Source organism: Cherax quadricarinatus, chromosome 26, assembly GCF_038502225.1.
Source record: "Cherax quadricarinatus isolate ZL_2023a chromosome 26, ASM3850222v1, whole genome shotgun sequence".
In the NCBI taxonomy this organism is placed as follows: domain Eukaryota; kingdom Metazoa; phylum Arthropoda; class Malacostraca; order Decapoda; family Parastacidae; genus Cherax; species Cherax quadricarinatus.
This window is the reverse complement of record NC_091317.1, coordinates 19,512,901-19,530,217: the sequence shown is the minus strand read 5'-3', so window position 1 is coordinate 19,530,217 and position 17,317 is coordinate 19,512,901. Positions and strand designations below refer to the sequence as shown.

At 39.1% G+C, this 17,317-nt stretch overlaps 1 protein-coding gene across 13 annotated transcripts in view; it reads right to left on the bottom strand.

Moving 5' to 3' along the window:
• Positions 1–17,317, bottom strand: part of LOC128691673 (protein lap4) — an 854,149-nt gene that overhangs the window by 744,570 nt on the left and 92,262 nt on the right. For all 13 annotated transcript variants that reach the window (XM_070088850.1, XM_070088860.1, XM_070088857.1 and 10 more), the window contains exon 5: positions 12,962–13,095. In XM_070088850.1, the coding sequence (XP_069944951.1) occupies positions 12,962–13,095 (134 nt within the window). The remainder of the gene's footprint in view (positions 1–12,961; positions 13,096–17,317) is intronic.

The window sequence follows — 17,317 nt, the reverse complement described above, 5'->3', positions numbered from 1 at the left end:
GCTTGATTTGAAGCTGCTAGAATATTTTTTTTTTCAACAAGTCGGCCGTCTCCCACCGAGGCAGGGTGACCCAAAAAGAAAGAAAATCCCCAAAAAGAAAATACTTTCATCATCATTCAACACTTTCACCTCACTCACACATAATCACTGCTTTTGCAGAGGTGCCCAGAATATAACAGTTTAGAAGTATACAGGTATAAAAATACACAATATATCCCTCCAAACTGCCAATATCCCAAACCCCTCCTTTAGAGTGCAGGCATTGTACTTCCCATTTCCATGACTCAAGTTCGGCTATATAAAATAACTGGTTTCCCTGAATCCCTTCACTAAATATTACCCTGCTCACACTCCAACAGCTCATCAGGTCCCAAATACCATTTGTCTCCATTCACTCCTATCTAACACGCTCACGCATGCTTGCTGGAAGTCCAAAACCCCTCTCCCACAAAACCTCCTTTACCCCCTACCTCCAACCTTTTCGAGGACGACTCCTACCCCGCCTTCCTTTCCCTACAGATTTATACGTTCTCCATGTCATTCTACTTTGATCCATTTTCTCTAAATGACCAAAACACCTCAACAAACCCTCTTCAGCCCTCTGACTAATACTTTTAGTAACTTCACACCTCCTAATTTCCACACTTCGAATTCTCTGCATAATATTTACACCACACATTGCCCTTAGACAGGACATCTCCACTGCCTCCAACTGCCTCCTTGCTGCAGCATTTACAACCCAAGCTTCACACCCATATAAAAGTGGAACCTCAAAAATCGAACGTATCACTTATCGAACGTTTCGAAAATAGGACCATTTTTTCGGACAAACTGTGTCCCTATTATCGAACACGCCCCTATTTTCAGACCGCCGGGTATGGGACCTGTCTGCCGCCTGCGTCCCCACGCAGGCGCTGTGAGCAGTCTAGCTTTGTTTATGCTTGAGTGAACACTAACCTGTGCTCTCATTCACGCATTTTACGATTATTTCGTTGTTTAGTGCTTGTGGGACTGTGAAATAAGCTGCCATGGGCCCAAAGAAACTTGCTAGTGGTACCCCTGTGTTAAAGAAAGTGAGAAACACCATAGATGTGAAGAAGGAAATAATACTTGAGCTTGCCAGGATGTATGGGAAATACAAGTCGACCATCGGTTCTATCCTGTCAAAGAAAGAATAAATCAAGGAAGCTGATGTTGAGAAAGGTGTTAATATAGGGAGTGGATGAGGTGCCTTCTTCAAAGATTAAGGAGATTTGTGCCAAGTGGAATGATGTCCAAATGTTTGTGCAGAAGTACCACCCTGAGCAAGCTGAAACAAGCCATCTTTGCAACAAGTTCAGTGACAGAACCATGTCCCATTTTAGGGAAATGTTAAAGAGGCACCAGAAACAGAGGACTGTGGACAGTTATTTTGTGAGACAGGGGTCCAGTGACTCTCAAGCTGGTCCTAGTGGCATTAAAAGACAGAGAAGGGAAGTAACCCCAGAGAGGGCTTTACCTGAAGTCCTCATGGAGGGGGATTCTCCTTCCAAACACTAACCCCAACTCCCTCTCCCCTCCTCCCTATCTTCCAGATGCCATCATCAATCTTCAATAAAGGTAAGTAAAAATATTATTTTATATGTATTACTATACATAATTAAAAACTATAGTATTTGTTGTATGTAAAACTAATTAATCTCTATAAAATGTATTTTTTGTGTGAATACTTTTAGGTTTCTGGAATGGATTAATTGTATTTCCATTATTTCTTACGGGAAATATTGCTTCGAATTTCAGACTTTTCGAATTTAGAACTAGCTCCTGGAACGGATTAAGTTCGATTTTTGAGGTTCCACTGTATATCACTCCAAACTGCCAATATCCCAAACCCCTCCTTTAGAGTGCAGGCATTGTACTTCCCATTTCCAGGACTGAAGTCTGGCTATATAAAAATAACTGTCTGATTCTTTTTAGTAATCATTACAAGAAAGGGGGTTACTAGCCCATTGTTCCTGGCATTTTAGTCAATTTTTACAACATGCATGGCTTACGGAGGAAAGATTCTTATCCCACTTCTCCATGGATATAAAAGGAAAAGTAATAAGAACAAGAACTATTAAGATAAAATCAAAGAAAACTCAGATGAATGTGTATAAATAAACATGTACATGTATGTGTAGTGTGACCTAAGTGTAAGTAGAAGTAGGAAGATGTACCTGTAATCTTGCATATTTATGAGACAGACAAAAGACACCAGCAATCCTACCATCATGTAAAACAATTACAGGCTTTCGTTTTAAACTCACTTGGCAGGATGGTAGTTCCTCCCTGGGTGGTTGCCCTTTACCAACCTACTACTGTAATAATAATAATAATAATAATAATAATAATAATAATAATAATAATAATAATAATAATAATAATAATATAATACTGACAATAATAATAATAATACATATAATATAAAAATATAATAATATGTACAATAATAATATAAATACAGTGGACCCCCGCATAAAGATCACCTCCGAATGCGACCAATTATGTAAGTGTATTTATGTAAGTGCGTTTGTACGTGTATTTTTGGGGGTCTGAAATGGACTAATCTACTTCACAATATTCCTTATGGGAACAAATTCGGTCAGTACTGGCACCTGAACATACTTCTGGATTGAAAAAATATCGTTAATCAGGGGTCCACTGTATATGTAATACTATAATAATAATTATAATAATAATATGTACAAAGTGATCTAACGGAGTTTGTCTTACAAACACTCCATTTACCAACCTACTACTGTAATAATAATAATAATACTGCAATAATAATAATATGTATATTATAATAAAAATATAATAATATGTAATACTATAATAATAATTATAATAATATGTACGTAGTGATCTAATGGAGTTTGTCTTACAAACAGTCAGGAGCAGGAATGGCTGCTGTAGCGGCCCTATACACCCCAACAACGACAATGGCAGCTTTGCCGCTGCCTCCACTACCACTACTCATATATGTAATGATATACAGTGGTCCCCCGCTTTTCGTAGTTCCCGGCAATCATAAAATTCGCCAATCATAGAGGTATTTTCGTATAAACATGGACTCGCTTTTCATAGGTTGACTCGCGAGTTGTAGTTCGTCCGGGACGCGTACCCATGGCGTGAGCCAGGGCGGCAGCCAGTCTGGCATTGTTTACCAGTGAGCGAAGGTCCCCTCACGTGCTCCAGCGAAATATTTCATAATATTCCATTTATTTTAGTGCTTGCAAGTACTAAATAAGCTACCATGGCTCCAAAGAAAGCTCCTAGTGCCAAGCCTGTGGTAAAGAAGGTGAGAAATACGATTGAATTTAAGAAAACCATCATTGAACAATATGAAAGTGGTACTAAAGAAGGTGAGAAATACGATTGAATTTAAGAAAACCATCATTGAACAATATGAAAGTGGTACAAGTGTGGCCGAACTGTCCAGGATGTATAAGAAACCCTACACAACCTTATGTTCCATAGTGGCCAAGAAAAATAAAATAAAGGATCCTGTTGTTGCAAAGGGAGTAACTATGCTGACAAAAATGAGATCACCAGTACTGGAAGAGGTTGAGAAGTTATTATTGGTGTGGATAAATGAGAAACAATTAGCAGGAGATACTCTTATGACTTCGATTATTTGTGAAAAGGCTAGGCAGTTGCATGAAGATTTGGTAAAGAAATTGCCTGCAAATAGTGGTGAAGTGAGTGAATTTAAGGCCAGCAAAGGCTGGTTTGAGAGATTTAAGAACCGTACTGGCATACACAGTGTGGTAAGGCATGGTGAGGCTGCCAGTTCGGACCACAAGGCGGCTGAAAAATATGTGCATGAATTCCAGGAGTACATAAACAGTGAAGGACTGAAACCTGAACAAGTGTTCAATTGTGACGAAACAGGCCTCTTTTGGAAGAAAATGCCAAAGAGGACCTTCATTACACAAGAGGAAAAGGCAATGCCAGGACACAAGCCTATGAAAGACAGGCTGACGCTAATGTTCTGTGCTAATGCTAGTGGGGATTTCAAAGTGAAGCCATTACTATTGTACCATTCTGAAAATCCCAGAGTGTTCAGGAAAAACAATGTTATGAAGAGTAAATTGTGTGTGTTTTGGAAATCTAATAGTAAGGCATGGGTCATGAGGGAAATTTTCGTTGAGTTGTTCAATGAAGTGTTTGGCCCTAGTGTGAAGGAGTATCTCCTGGAAAAGAAATTGGATCTCAAGTGCGTGCTAGTAATGGACAATGCACCTGCTCATCCTCCAAACTTGGATGACCTAATTTTCGAGGAGTTTGGGTTCATCACAGTAAAGTTCTTGCCCCCGAATACCACTCCTCTCCTCCAACCCATGGACCAGCAGGTTATTGCAAACTTTAAAAAACTCTACACAAAAGCAATGTTTCACAGGTGCTTAACTGTGACCACAGACACTCACTTGACCCTAAGGGAATTTTGGAGAGAACACTTCAGCATCCTCCACTGCATAACCCTTATAGGTATGGCTTGGGAAGGAGTGACTACCAGGACTTTGAACTCTGCCTGGAGAAAATTGTGACCAGATTGTGTCGACAAGAGGGATTTTGAAGGATTTGGGACTGACCCTAATGAGCCTATGTCTGTTGTAAAATCAATTGTGGCACTGGGGAGTTCCATGGGGTTGGATGAGAGTTTGGAGGATGTGGAAGAATTGGTGGAAGACCACAATGAAGAGCTCACCACTGAGGAGCTGCAAGAGCTTCAGCAGGAAGAGCAACACATCGCAGCTAAGAATCTTGCTGCAGAGGAGGAGGAAGAGAGATGGAAGAAGGTGCCTTCAGAAATTAAAGAGATTTTTACTATGTGGGGTAAGATGGAAAGCTTTATGGAGAAACATCACCCTAACAAGGTTGTTCCAAGCCAGGTTGGCAACATGTACAGTGACAAAGTCTTGGGCCATTTTAGGGAAGTGTTAAAGAGACGCCAGAAACAGAGCTCTCTCCACAGTTATTTTGTGAGACAGGACTACGGTGACTCTCAAGGTGGTCCTAGTGGCATTAAGAAACAGAGAAGAGAAGCAACCCCAGAAAAGCAAATGGTACCTGAGGTGTTGATGGAAGGGGATTCCCCTTCCAAACTATAAACAATCCACTCTCTCTCCTCCTCCAGTCTCCCATACACTAAGAAGAATCTCCAATAAAGGTAAGTGTTATGCTGTTAATGTTTCATTCATCATTTCCCATTGTATTGTTTATGTACTACATGCATATGTCATATTAAAAAATTTTTTGTTTTAATACTTCTGGGTGTCAGGAACAGATTAATTGTATTTACATTATTTCTTATGGGGAAAATTGATTCGTAAATCGTAAATTTCGTTTATAATAACAGCTCCAGGAACGGATTAATTACGAACAACGAGGGACCACTGTATTTTATTCATTCTAGAGTATACAGTGGACCCCCAGTTAACGATATTTTTTCACTCCAGAAGTATGTTCAGGTGCCAGTACTGACCAAATTTGTTCCCATAAGGAATATTGTGAAGTAGATTAGTCCATTTCAGACCCCCCAACATACACGTACAAACGCACTTACATAAATACACTTACATAATTGGTCGCATTCGGAGGTGATCGTTATGCGGGGGTCCACTGTATATCATGTTTCTATGTTATTAATATTGTTTATTATGTCATATCAGATAAACTGATGGATAAATAAACCACACAGCTGATATTAGGGAAACGAAGTATTTTGTCGTGCCTGGAATTTCCACTGGAACGGATTCATTCCATTTCAATTAAATTGACTAAACAAACGAGTAAATCGAGATGCGAGCAAGATCATGGAATGGATTAAACTCGTACGTAGAGGTTCCACTGTATAGGGAAGGCAGAGAACAGGAGATTTCATATGAGTAGAGAGTTAAGCATGTCTTAAGGCAGAGTTTATGTAATTGGAAGGGTAGCCAACACGAGAGAATAAATTACAAAGAGTAGAAAATTCTAATTCAAGGAACTAAGGGGTCACAAATGTGGATACAGGGGTCCTACTGTATACAGCACTGCTGCTGCTGCACTCACCAACTTCCATGACTAAGGTTTTGATCACTTAGATCTCCACTGTAGTAACATCATAGTGGACACTATAAATACTGCTTAGTTAACGATTGAGATACTTATGCAACATATGGGAATCTTTATTCAGGAAACGTTTCGCCACACAGTGGCTTCATCAGTCCAATACAAAGTAGAAAGGCGTAAGGAGAGGAGGAGTTTGAGGTAATCAGTCCCTCAGCCTGGAGTCGATGTGTTCAGTCCATCAATCTTGTAGAATGTACAGCATAGGGCCGTAGACGTGGCTTATATACCGTAGTGAGGTGAGGCGAAGCAGGAGAAGGTGGGGTCATAGTGGTATCATCCACTAGTCGAAGTAGGTCTTCGTCCAAAGGTTGGACAAGTGTTGAAGAATTCTTTGTAACAAGATCCCATGATGCTGCAGTGTCTGACAGTTGTGATGAATGGTTTGAAAAACCGACAAGTTGACGATTGAGACACTTATGCAACATATGGGAATCTTTATTCAGGAAACGTTTCACCACACAGTGGCTTCATCAATCCAATACAAAGTAGAAAGGCGTAAGGAGAGGAGGAGTTTGAGGTAATCAGCCCCTCAGCCTGGAGTCGATGTGCTCAGTCAATAAAGGATCACATTATACTGTATATGTATTTATATTTCCATTGTGTCGGTATTTTATACCATTTATTTCCGCTGTACATTCTACAAGATTGATGGACTGAACACATCAACTCCAGGCTGAGGGACTGATTACCTCAAGCTCCTCCTCTTCTTACGCCTTTCTACTTTGTATTGGACTGATGAAGCCACTGTGTGGCGAAACGTTTCCTGAATAAAGATTCCCATATGTTGCATAAGTGTCTCAATCGTCAACTTGTCGGTTTTTCAAACCATTCATTACAACTGCTTAGTTAAAATGTTGTCTGATTGATCTACGTTGAGCTAGAAGGCTTATTAGAGATTTTGATCTCAACCTCAGTCATATATAACAGGATCTGCAAAACCTTCAACTAATACACATATTGATATCCAAGTTGAAAATATGAAAATAAAAATGAGCATCCATGTCTCCTGGTTCCACAGTCTGAACATTGTATTAATAAACAATAGGAAGGATGTAGGTAAGTATTGGTTTCCAAACAAATTTGTCGATGAGTGGAACAATCTGCCAAGTAGGGTAATAGGAGCTAAAACATTGGGTAGCTTTAAAAAGTGATGAGACAAATACATGAGAGAGAGAGACTGGGTTTGATTAATATGCAAGGTATAGAAGCAAATTCTTGGACAATTTTTGGGGTCTTCCAAGACCATGGACAAATAGGAGGGTGGGAATGGTAGGTTTTGAGGACATGCCGTGAATGGGCCAGTAAGCTTGTTGTAGTGTTCCTTCATTTTTTGTTCTTGTTTAATTAAGTATACCAGAAGGAAGATTTTGAATTGATTGTCATTTTTACTTCATCCAACATATTGTTATTTTACTCATATCAGGAAAGGCCTACCAACCCATATATGAAAGGTCCTTCTCAAATCTAACCATTCCCACCTACATATTTGTCCAACTTGTTCCCAAAACTACCCAAGACGTTAGCTTCAACACCTTATGTACTAAATAGAGATTAAAATGGTATAAAATACCGACAAGTTGTTAGGCAAGACACACATGCAACAGTTAGGTATCTTTATTTTGAAGCATTTCGTCTACACAGTAGGCTTCTTCAGTTGACTACAGAAAAGTTGGTAGAAGCAGAAAAGATGTGAAGACAATGTAATCAGTCTAAGGGTGATGGACTGATTACATTGTCTTCACATCTCTTCTGCTTCTACCAACTTTTCTATACTCGACTGAAGAAGCCTATTCTGTAGGCAAAACATTTCGAAATAAAGATACCTAACTGTTGCATGTGTGTCTTACCTAACAACTTTACGTACTCATCAAACTAATTCTTTGTCTAACCTAATTTTTAAGTTGCCCAAGCTTTGAGCTTCAATGACCTTACTTGACAAATTATTCTACTCACTGACAACTCTGAAAACCAATGCTAACACACAAACTATTGCTACCACACAAAGGGGACATTAATCTCTGTTTTCATTATCTGCTGAAGATCCTTAATACTGATGCTGAAAGGAACCAAAAAAACAGAAGAGGCTGGTAGCACTGTAAGAGCCTCCTTAGTTGGAAAGGAGAGAAATTATCAGAATCAGGCTTTATATATATCAATTTTTTTTTCCAACATGCTGGCCATCTCACACCAAGGCAGGATGACCCAAAAAAGAAACACTTTCACCATCATTCCCACAATCACTGTCATTGCAGAGGCGAGCAGATACAAAAGTTCAGATGTCACTCCAAACAGCAAATATCCTAAACTCCTCCTTTAAAGTACAGCACTGTATTTCCCACCTCCAGGACTCAAGTCCAGCTAACCGGTTTCCCTGAATCCCTTCACAAAATATTACCGTGCTCACACTCCAACAGCTCATCAGGTCCCAAAAACCATTTGTCTACATTCACTCCTATTTAACATGCTCATGCATGCTTGCTGGAAGTCCAAGCCCCTCGCCCTCAAAACCTCCTTTACCCCCTCCCTCCAACCTTTCCTAGGACAACCCCTACCCCACTTTCCTTACCCTACAGATTTATATGCTCTCTTTGTTCCCTCCTCTCTAAATGACCAGACCACCTCAAAAGCCCCTCTTCAACCCTACGATTAACCCTTTGACTGTCGCGGCCGTATATATACGTCTTATGAGGTACCGTGCTTGACGTATATATACTCATAAATTCTAGCGGCTTCAAATCAAGCAGGAGAAAGCTGGTAGACCCACATGTGAGAGAATGGGTCTGTGTGGTCAGTGTGCACCATATAAAAAAAATCCTGGAGCACGCAGTGCATAATGAGAAAAAAAAACTCCGACCATTTTTTTAATTAAAATGCCGAATTTGTGGTCTATTTTCATATAGTATTTATGGTTGTATTCTCGTTTTCTTGGTCTCATTTGATAGAATGGAAAACATATTATAGAAATAGAGGTGATTTTGATTGACTTTTCTATAAAAAGAACCTAGAAATGGAGCTCAAAGTAGGGGAAATGTTTGATTTTTGCCAATGTTCAAAAGTAAACAAATGATGCCATTGTCCAATAAATGTCCAACTAGCCATTCTAATATGCAGTCATGAATGGGTTGATGTTATTTATACAATTATTACAGTATTGCAGTAGTCTGCATAATAATAAGTCTTCTATTTTTTGTTTGAATAAAACTTCAAAATAGAAAGCAAGAGTAATATCAGAGGGGCCTGGAGACATTACTGATGAGCAAAGAAAATGTTATTTTAGAGCCAGGAATGTCTGCATTGTTCATTCTGGACCCTATTTTGAAATTGTCCTATTTTTTAGTTTTCGTGAAATTGGCCAAATTGCAAATTTCTGACCACATTATTAGGTAGTTGAAATCGGTAAATGGGCAGATTCTTGTACTCAATCGATAGAAAAACTAGTGTTCTAAAGAAATAGCTATGAGTTTGGGTGACTGGAGGAATGGAATTAGCCGAAAATAGGGCTCAAAGTGGGCGAAATCGCCTATTTGTAAACAGCGCCGAGGTCGCTAACTTCGCGAGAGCATAATTCCGTCAGTTTTTCATCAAATTTCGTTTTTTTTGTGTCATTACAATCGGGAAAAGATTCTCTATCATTTCAAAAGAAAAAATTATTTTTTTATTTTTTTTAACCCTTTCAGGGTAAGTCCCGTAGATCTACGGCTTTACGTTCAAGGTCCAAACCGTAGATCTACGCCATGAGCTCAGCTCACTCTGATAAACTGTGAGTGGTACATTTGGGCCTAGATATGAGAGAATACATCTATGTGGTATGTGTGCACCACATAAAACAGATCCTGCAGCACACTGTGTATAATGAGAGAAAAAACTTAAATCATGATTTTTTGATTAAAACAGCAACTTTGCAGTGTTTTTTCGTATGTTTTTTATAGTTGTATTTGCGATTTCGTGGTCTCATTTGATAGAATGGAAGACATATTACAGAAATAGAGATGATTTTGATTGGTTTTAGCACTGGAAATGGCTTGAAACTGAGCTCAAAGTAGCGGAAATGTTAAATTTTTGCCGATATTCAAGAGTAAACAAACGACCTCACACGTCTAATACACGTCAGCTGGTGGGTCTAATATACATTCACAAATATGGTGATGATATTTATACAATTATTACAGTATTGCATAACAGTAAATCTTCTATTTTTTGGTGTGAATAAAAAATCAAAATGGAATTTATTTGTAAAGCCTCAAAACATAACTAATGAACAGAGGAAACGTTAGTTTAGTGCCAGGAATGCCTACATTGTCTATTCTGGACCCTATTTTGAAATTGGAATATTTTGAACTTTGTGTTAAATTGGTCAAATTAATAATTTCCGATCACTTTATTTTGTAGTTGAAACAGTTGACTTGGCGATTTCTTGTGCTCAATCGATAGAATAGAAGTAATACTAGTGAAATAGCTAAGAATTTGGTTGATTGGAATAATGTAATTGGCCTAAAATGGGAGTCAAAGTCGGCAAAATCGCCGATTTGTAAATGTCGCTGACACATCAAAATTCGCGAGAGCATAATTTCGTCGATTTTCCACCAAATTTCGTACTTTTTGTTTTATTACCTTCACAAAAAGATTCTTTACGAGTTTATAAGAAAAAATAACAAATTTTTTTTTTGAAAATTCTTGGACACTGGTGCGTGACTCCAGATTTGGGCCTTGGACCCTGAAAGGGTTAACCCTTTGACTGTCGCAACCCCCAATCCTGAGGTGTCTCCTGGTGTCGCAAAATTTAAAAAAAAAAAAAATTTTTTTTCTTATGAAATGATAGAGAATCTTTTCTCAATTGTAATGACACCAAAAAAACGAAATTTGATGGAAAAATGACGGAATTATGCTCTCGCGAAGTTAGCGACCTCGGCGCTGTTTACAAATCGGCGATTTCGCCCACTTTGAGCCCTATTTTTGGCTAATTCCCTTGTTCCAGTCGCCCAAACTCATAGCTATTTCTTTATAACTCCATTTTTTCTATCGATTGAGTACAAGAAACTGCCCATTTACCGATTTCAACTACCTAATAATGTGGTCAGAAATTTGCAATTTGGCCAATTTCACGAAAACTAAAAAATATGACAATTTCAAAATAAGGTCCAGAATGAACAATGCAGACATTCCTGGCTCTAAAATAACATTTTCTTTGCTCATCAGTAATGTCTCCAGGCCCCTCTGATATTACTCTTGCTTTCTATTTTGAATTTTTATTCAAACAAAAAATAGAAGACTTACTATTATGCAGACTACTGCAATACTGTAATAATTGTATAAATAACATCAACCCATTCATGACTGCATATTAGAATGGCTAGTTGGACATTTATTGGACAATGGCATCATTTGTTTACTTTGGAACATTGGCAAAAATCAAACATTTCCCCTACTTTGAGCTCCATTTCTAGGTTCTTTTTTTAGTAAAATCAATCAAAATCACCACTATTTCTATAATATGTTTTCCATTCTATCATATGAGACCAAGAAAACGAGAATAGACCACAAAGTCGGCATTTTAATTAAAAAAAAAACGGTCGGAGTTTTTTTTTTCTCATTATGCACTGCGTGCTCCAGGATTTTTTTTTGTATGGTGCACACTGACCACACAGACCCATTCTCTCACATGTGGGCCTACCAGCTTTCTCCTGCTTGATTTGAAGCCACTAGAATTTATGAGTATATATATGTCAAACACGGTACCTCGTAAGACGTATATATACGGCCGTGACAGTCAAAGGGTTAAATTTTGCGACACCAGGAGACACCTCAGGATTGGGGGTTGCAACAGTCAAAGGGTTAATACTCTTAGTAACTCAACACCTCCTCCTAATTTCCACACTATGAATTCTCTGCATAATATTTACACCACACATTGCCCTTAGCCACGACATCTCCACTGCCTCCAGCCTCCTCCTTGCTGCAGCAATTACAACCCATGCTTCACACCCATATAAAAGTGTTGGTACCACTCTACTCTTGTGGCCTGGTGGTTAACGCTCTCGCTTCACACGGTGAGGGCCTGGTTCGATTCCCAGCCAGAGTAGAAACATTGGACATGTTTCTTTCCACCTGTTGTCTATGTTCCCCATCAGTAAAATGGGTACCTGAGTGTTAGTCGACTGGTGTGGGTCGCATCCCGGGACACTGACCTAAGGAGGCCTGGTCACAGACCGGGCCGCGGGGGCATTGACCCCCGGAACTCTCTCCAGGTAAACTCCAGGTTGTACATCCCCTTCTTTGCCTCCATGGATAATGTTTTTTGTCTCCACAGATACCTTAAAGCACCACTCACCTTTTTCCTTTATCAATTCTATGGTTACCCTCATCCTTCATGAACCCATCTACTGACAAGTCAACTCCCAAATATCTGAAGACATTCACTTCTTCCATACTACCTCTCTCCAATGTGATATCCAATGGAAGGAAATATCAGGTTTAATTCAAGGGAAAGACAGATCCAATTCTTTGGAACAAGAGCCCCTGACCAGAATCAAAGAACCTCCCTCAGGGAGGAAGGCGAGTTGTATTAGATCTACAAAAGAGCCACAATTACTATTCAACCCAACTACAGAATTAAATATTTGTAACAAAGTCATAAAATATTTGGGTATGCAGCATTTGCAAACTACAGCATTAATTTTATAGCCACCTGAAATTATTCTGAAAATTTTTAAAAAATTACTATTTAGTGAACACTATGTTGGGATGGCATTTTATTCACTACTTTATTCTTACCACATACAATAAAGCATTTTAATTAATCAAATATTTTTTTTTAACCACTCACCAATTTGAGCTGGAAGTTCATTTAATCTATTACGATCAACATTGAGGTTGGTAAGTTTAGCAAGGTTTCCTATCGTCTCTGGCAACTCTGTCAAAAGATTCTCTGTCAGGATAAGTTCTTGTAAGTTCTCACACCTGAAAAAAGCAAGAAATGAAATAAAGCAACATGTCCTCTCCTGCCCTTTTAAGTACTTTTTCTTTTTATTATTTTTTATTATTATCACACTGGCCGATTCCCACCAAGGCAGGGTGGCCCGAAAAAGAAAAGCTTTCACCATCATTCACTCCATCACTGTCTTGCCAGAAGGGTGCTTTACACTACAGTTTTTAAACTGCAACATTAACACCCCTCCTTCAGAGTGCAGGCACTGTACTTCCCATCTCCAGGACTCAAGTCCGGCCTGCCGGTTTCCCTGAACCAATTCATAAATGTTACTTTGCTCACACTCCAACAGCACGTCAAGTATTAAAAACCATTTGTCTCCATTCACTCCTACCAAACACGCTCACGCATGCCTGCTGGAAGTCCAAGCCCCTCGCACACAAAACCTCCTTTACCCCCTCCCTCCAACCTTTCCTAGGCCGACCCCTACCCCGCCTTCCTTCCACTACAGACTGATACACTCTTGAAGTTATTCTGTTTCGCTCCATTCTCTCCACATGTCCGAACCACCTCAACAACCCTTCCTCAGCCCTCTGGACAACAGTTTTGGTAATCCCGCACCTCCTCCTAACTTCCAAACTACGAATTCTCTGCATTATATTCACACCACACATTGCTCTCAGACATGACATCTCCACTGCCTCCAGCCTTCTCCTCGCTGCAACATTCATCACCCATGCTTCACACCCATATAAGAGCGTTGGTAAAACTATACTCACATACATTCCCCTCTTTGCCTCCAAGGACAAAGTTCTTTGTCTCCACAGACTCCTAAGTGCACCACTCACCCTTTTCCCCTAATCAATTCTATGATTCACCTCATCTTTCATAGACCCATCCGCTGACACGTCCACTCCCAAATATCTGAATACATTCACCTCCTCCATACTCTCTCCCTCCAATCTGATATCCAATCTTTCATCACCTAATATTTTTGTTATCCTCATAACCTTACTCTTTCCTGTATTCACTTTCAATTTTCTTCTTTTGCACACCCTACCAAATTCATCCACCAATCTCTGCAACTTCTCTTCAGAATCTCCCAAGAGCACAGTGTCATCAGCAAAGAGCAACTGTGACAACTCCCACTTTATGTGTGATTCTTTATCTTTTAACTCCACGCCTCTTGCCAAGACCCTCGCATTTACTTCTCTTATAACCCCATCTATAAATATATTAAACAACCACGGTGACATCACACATCCTTGTCTAAGGCCTACTTTTACTGGGAAATAATTTCCCTCTTTCCTATGTACTCTAACTTGAGCCTCACTATCCTCGTAAAAACTCTTCCCTGCTTTCAGTAACCTACCTCCTACACCATACACCTGCAACATCTGCCACATTGCCCCCCTATCCACCCTGTCATACGCCTTTTCCAAATCCATAACTGCCACAAAGACCTCTTTAGCCTAATCTAAATACTGTTCACTTATATGTTTCACTGTAAACACCTGGTCCACACACCCCCTACCTTTCCTAAAGCCTCCTTGTTCATCTGCTATCCTATTCTCCGTCTTACTTTTAATTCTTTCAATAATAACTCTACCATACACTTTGCCAGGTATACTCAACAGACTTATCCCCCTATAATTTTTGCACTCTCTTTTATCCCCTTTGCCTTTATACAAAGGAACTATGCATGCTCTCTGCCAATCCCTAGGTACCTTACCCTCTTCCATACATTTATTAAATAATTGCACCAACTACTCCAAAACTATATCCCCACCTGCTTTTAACATTTCTATCTTTATCCCATCAATCCCGGTTGCCTTACCCCCTTTCATTTTACATACTGCCTCACGAACTTCCCCCACACTCACAACCGACTCTTCCTCACTCCTACAAGATGTTGTTCCTCCTTGGCCTATATACGAAATCACAGCTTCCCTATCTTCATCAACATTTAACAATTTTTGTGAAAACAAAATGGTAGACAGCAATAGATGACACAGGAGGCAGAAAAAACAAAGAAGTCATAAGAAAAAATGTGATAATTTGGGTCAAGTTGCTATTAAGATCAATGATCAAAATTAAGTAAACCCATAAAAAATGTTTTTAAGGTTAAAAAATTAAATCACTGTAGTATTGCCATAAAGTGAATATCAAAATCGTATACAATACCGACAGGTTGTACTCGAGTGAAGAAGCCTACTGTGTAGATGAAACGTTTCGGAATAAAGATGCCTAACTGTCGCATGAGTGTCTTACTTACCTGCTATAGAATGGTCACTTAGGAATATTGCATATCACATTTATTCAAGTTTAATACTCACTTCTAATATCTCTAGCAGGTTTGTTGTGCTCTGTTAACCCTTTGAGGGTTTCGGACATTCTAGTACGGCATACGACCCAGGGTTTTTGACGTACTAGTACGCCTAAATTCTAGCGCCCTCAAATCTAGTGGGAGAAAGCTGGTAGGCCTCCATATGAAAGAATGGGTCTATGTGGTCAGTGTGCATGGTATAAAAAAAAATCCTGCAGCACACAGTGCGTATTGAGAAAAAAAAAACTTTGACTGTATTTTTGGATTAAAACAGCGACTTTGCACTGTATTTTCGTATGGTATTTATTGTTGTATTCTAGTTTTCTTGGTCTCATTTTATAGAATGGAAGGCATGTCATAGAAATTGAGATGATTTTGACTGGTTTTACAATGAAAAGTACCTTGAAATTGAGCTCAAAGTAGCAGAAATATTCGATTTTTCCCAAAGTTCAAAAGTAAACAAATCATGCCAAGCGTCCAATACACGTCAACTGGTGAGTCTCATATTCCTTTGCAAGTGCGCCAATATGATTCATACCATTTTTTACGCTAATGCCGTAGTCTGCATAACAGTAAATCTTCTATTTTTTGTGAGAATAAAAATTCAAAGTGGAAAGCAAAAGAATGTAAGTGGGGCCTTGAGATGTGACTAATGAACAGAGGAAATGTCATTTTAGTGCCAGGAATGTATTTCTTGTTTGTTCTGGGCCCTATTCGGAAATTGGCAACTTTTGAAATTTGTGTGAAACTGGCAAAATTGCTAAATTCTGACCACTGTACTAGATAGTTGAAATTGGTAAATGGGTGGTTTCTTGCACTCAATCAATAGGAAAAATGGAGTTCTAGCGAAATATTCATGTTTTTTGTCGACTAGTACAGTGGAACTGGCCAAAAATGAGGCTCAAAGTGGGCAAAATCTCCGATCCGTAAACATCGCCGAGACGGCTAACTTCGCGAGAGCATAATTCCGTAAATTTTCCATCAAATTTCATATTTTTGGTGTCATTATGATTGGGAAAAGATTGTCTATCTTTTCATAAGAATTTTTTTTTTTTTTTTTTTAAATTTGGCCGACCCTGAGAACGAATCTCGGAGAGGGCCTGTCGACCCTCAAAGGGTTAAGCCCCTGATTTGCCCTGCTCCAATAACCATTACTAGAGTAAGGATGCACAAAGGAGTCAGCTGAGGCCCATGTAACAGGAGCAGGGCAGGACCAAATTTTGTGCTCAAGTTCTCAGAAATCAAATAAAAATCAAACATTTCCTCTTCTGACAGAATCAGAGTAGGATATGTCCCAGAATCTACATACAGAATAAAGTTTCAAAGTGTGTTTACAGAAAATGACACCTTAACACTTTCACTCTCTCATATATATACAGTACAGGTCAGCCATCACTAATCTGGCAATCAGTTATCCGGTTCCATCAGTAATCCAGCACTAATTTCAGCTAGCATAATTTCAAATTTCATCATTATACTGACTCAAATTTCATCATTTTACTGACTCAGAAATTGTGCAGATGGTTGTAAATCCACAGCAGCAAACCAGTGGAGGAGAAAGCAGTGATGAAAACGAAGATGTAACAGAAAGAGTATCTATTGATAGTTTTATTAAGAGCATTCTAACCTAACCACTCTGTAATACGGAAAACTTACTAATCCGGCATCTTACAGGTTCCAATGATGCTGGATTAGTGATGGTCGACCTGTACAAGTTTTTGAGACCAGCAGCACTATGTATATATACCTTTCTTCTTTCAACGTACCAGCCATATCCCACCGAGGTGGGATGGCCCAAAAGGAAAAAAGCAAGTTTCTCCTTTCAAATTTAGTAATATATACAGAAGGGAAGTTTTTATTGCATTTATGGATATAGAAAAGGCATATGATAGAGTGGATAGGGGAGCAATGTGGCAGATGTTGCAAGT